General features: G+C 35.2%; 1 protein-coding gene across 1 annotated transcript in view; it reads left to right on the top strand.

The window, feature by feature from the left end:
• Nucleotides 1–2,245, top strand: part of PPP2R1B (protein phosphatase 2, regulatory subunit A, beta) — a 52,742-nt gene that overhangs the window by 19,737 nt on the left and 30,760 nt on the right. Inside the window, exons 6-9 of the mRNA XM_012659137.1 lie at nucleotides 563–718; nucleotides 911–1,025; nucleotides 1,436–1,506; nucleotides 1,857–1,991. Coding sequence (XP_012514591.1) covers nucleotides 563–718; nucleotides 911–1,025; nucleotides 1,436–1,506; nucleotides 1,857–1,991 — 477 coding nt within the window. The remainder of the gene's footprint in view (nucleotides 1–562; nucleotides 719–910; nucleotides 1,026–1,435; nucleotides 1,507–1,856; nucleotides 1,992–2,245) is intronic.

Below are 2,245 nucleotides of genomic sequence, written 5' to 3'. Positions count from 1 at the left end.
AACTCCTGAGCTCAAACGATCCACCCGCCTCAGCCTCCCAGAGTGCTAGGATTACAGGCGTGAGCCACTACACCCGGCTTTGAACTGAGTATTTTGGAAACTAAACTTCCTAAAGTGATTTCCCCTACCCTATTCTCTTTGTTCTAATCTATTTGTAAATAACTTGTTCAAGTATACTTTTCGTTTTTATCCCTCAACTTCCTATTATAGTAAGGCTTTGAGGACATCATTAAAATGTTCTTTTTTTTTTTTTTTCCACTTAATCTTTACATTTACATTTCATTTTCTTAATAAAAACTCTGCACTCTAGCCAAGGCAAATTACTTTGCTGTTGACTCTTAGGACAAAGTCATTTCTATCTTTGTGGCTTTGGCATGCCATCCCAGGCAAAGGCAGCAGCTATTTCAGGATGTAAAGACATGAAACTGCATATGGTGTGGTGGTTTTGTTTTTTTTTTTCCTTTTTTAAACAACACCCACAGCAACACCACCTCATACCACACACAGTGCCCCACAGTTCTCCGTAAATATTGTCTGACTTAGAGAAATTGTGTTCTTTTAGGATTCAGTGCGCCTTCTAGCTGTGGAAGCTTGTGTCAGTATTGCCCAGTTATTGTCTCAGGATGACCTTGAGGCCTTGGTGATGCCTAGACTTCGACAAGCAGCAGAGGATAAATCTTGGCGAGTTCGCTATATGGTAGCTGACAAATTTTCAGAGGTAAAATTATTGCATTTTAAGTACTAAAGAAAAACCAAAAAACCACAGATTTGCCATTGCACCAAACGTTTCTGAATTAATTCTTTTGAATATAAAGTGTGTGGCAAAAATATATACTTGAAGATTGCACTATTTTGTGTTGTTAATTATTTTGTTAGTATACATTAAAACCTGTACACATTTCTTTTATAGCTCCAGAAAGCTGTGGGTCCTAAAATCACCCTAAATGACCTCATCCCCGCCTTTCAGAACCTACTTAAAGACTGTGAAGCTGAAGTTCGAGCAGCTGCTGCCCACAAAGTAAAAGGTTAAGGAGTTCATTTATGTTATAACATGTGTCATTCATTTTGGTGTATTTTTTTGTGCGTTTTTCTGTTCTAGAATATGTTTTTCAAATATATAGAGATGATTTTAATATGTGGAAATGTTACATTGTCATATAAAGCCTGCCCCCTTTATATTTAAAACCAAACAACCACTTTTTGTTATTTTTGTTAAAAAATGCTTTTTCAAGTTGGATTGCTATAATATGCAGTGGCATAAAGATTGATGAAAAATTGCATTTAGAGTAAGAGCCATTTCCCCCTTAGAGCTTATTTGCTTAAACATATGATTTGATTTAACTTGCAACTGTTGATACACCTGGTGAAATTTCCTCATTTAGCACTTCTTAAACAGCTCTATGAAAGCATTATTTTTTCTATTTCTCTCTTTTAGAACTTTGTGAGAACTTGCCTATTGAAGGTAGAGAGACCATAATTATGAATCAAATTCTGCCCTATATAAAGGTAAACCTAACTTCAGTTTTATTTTGTTTCCCTTTGCCCAATATGAAGGTAAACCTTACCTCATTTTTTTTTTTTTGCTTTAGTTTAAAGCTCTTCGAGTTTAAAGGTGAACAAGGGATGAATGAGACAGATATGTTAATGTGTGACGTTGTTATTTATTACTTATTAGTGCCTGTTATAATTGTAAAATGCTTTTTAGTGCATAGGTTTATGATACCTAACAACTGGCCTGAGGAAGCATCAACTAATCACAATTGAAATAGTGCCGTCTTTAAATTCTTTGGGAGATGGTATGGAAGTTTGTGTTACCTTGCAAGAAAGAAGAGCTTTTAATTTTGATTTTCTTTCAGGAATTAGTATCTGATACCAATCAACATGTCAAATCGTCTCTAGCTTCTGTAATTATGGGATTATCTACCATTTTGGGCAAAGAAAATACCATTGAACATCTTCTACCTCTTTTTTTAGCTCAGTTAAAGGATGAGGTGAGTCTGGCTATAAATTTTGTTGTCTTTGATAGTTGGCGGTGTGATTTGATTTTGGTTTGGAGTTTCACTAAAATAGGACCAAAACATGGAAGTAGATAAAAATATCATAACTGATTTTAAACTAGTGGCAATCCCTAAGTTTGGGTATGGGCTATGCATTTACCAGAAAATAGGCACAAGGAGCCATTGAAGCAAACCTAAAAATGTCTATCCATCTTCTCTGCCTGATTTTTGCTTCATATTCCCTGGTT

Source organism: Propithecus coquereli, unplaced genomic scaffold (genome assembly GCF_000956105.1).
Source record: "Propithecus coquereli isolate 6110/MARCELLA unplaced genomic scaffold, Pcoq_1.0 Scaffold6, whole genome shotgun sequence".
NCBI lineage: Eukaryota > Metazoa > Chordata > Mammalia > Primates > Indriidae > Propithecus > Propithecus coquereli.
Note: the sequence above shows the minus strand (reverse complement) of the source record. Positions and strands in the feature narration are given on the sequence as shown.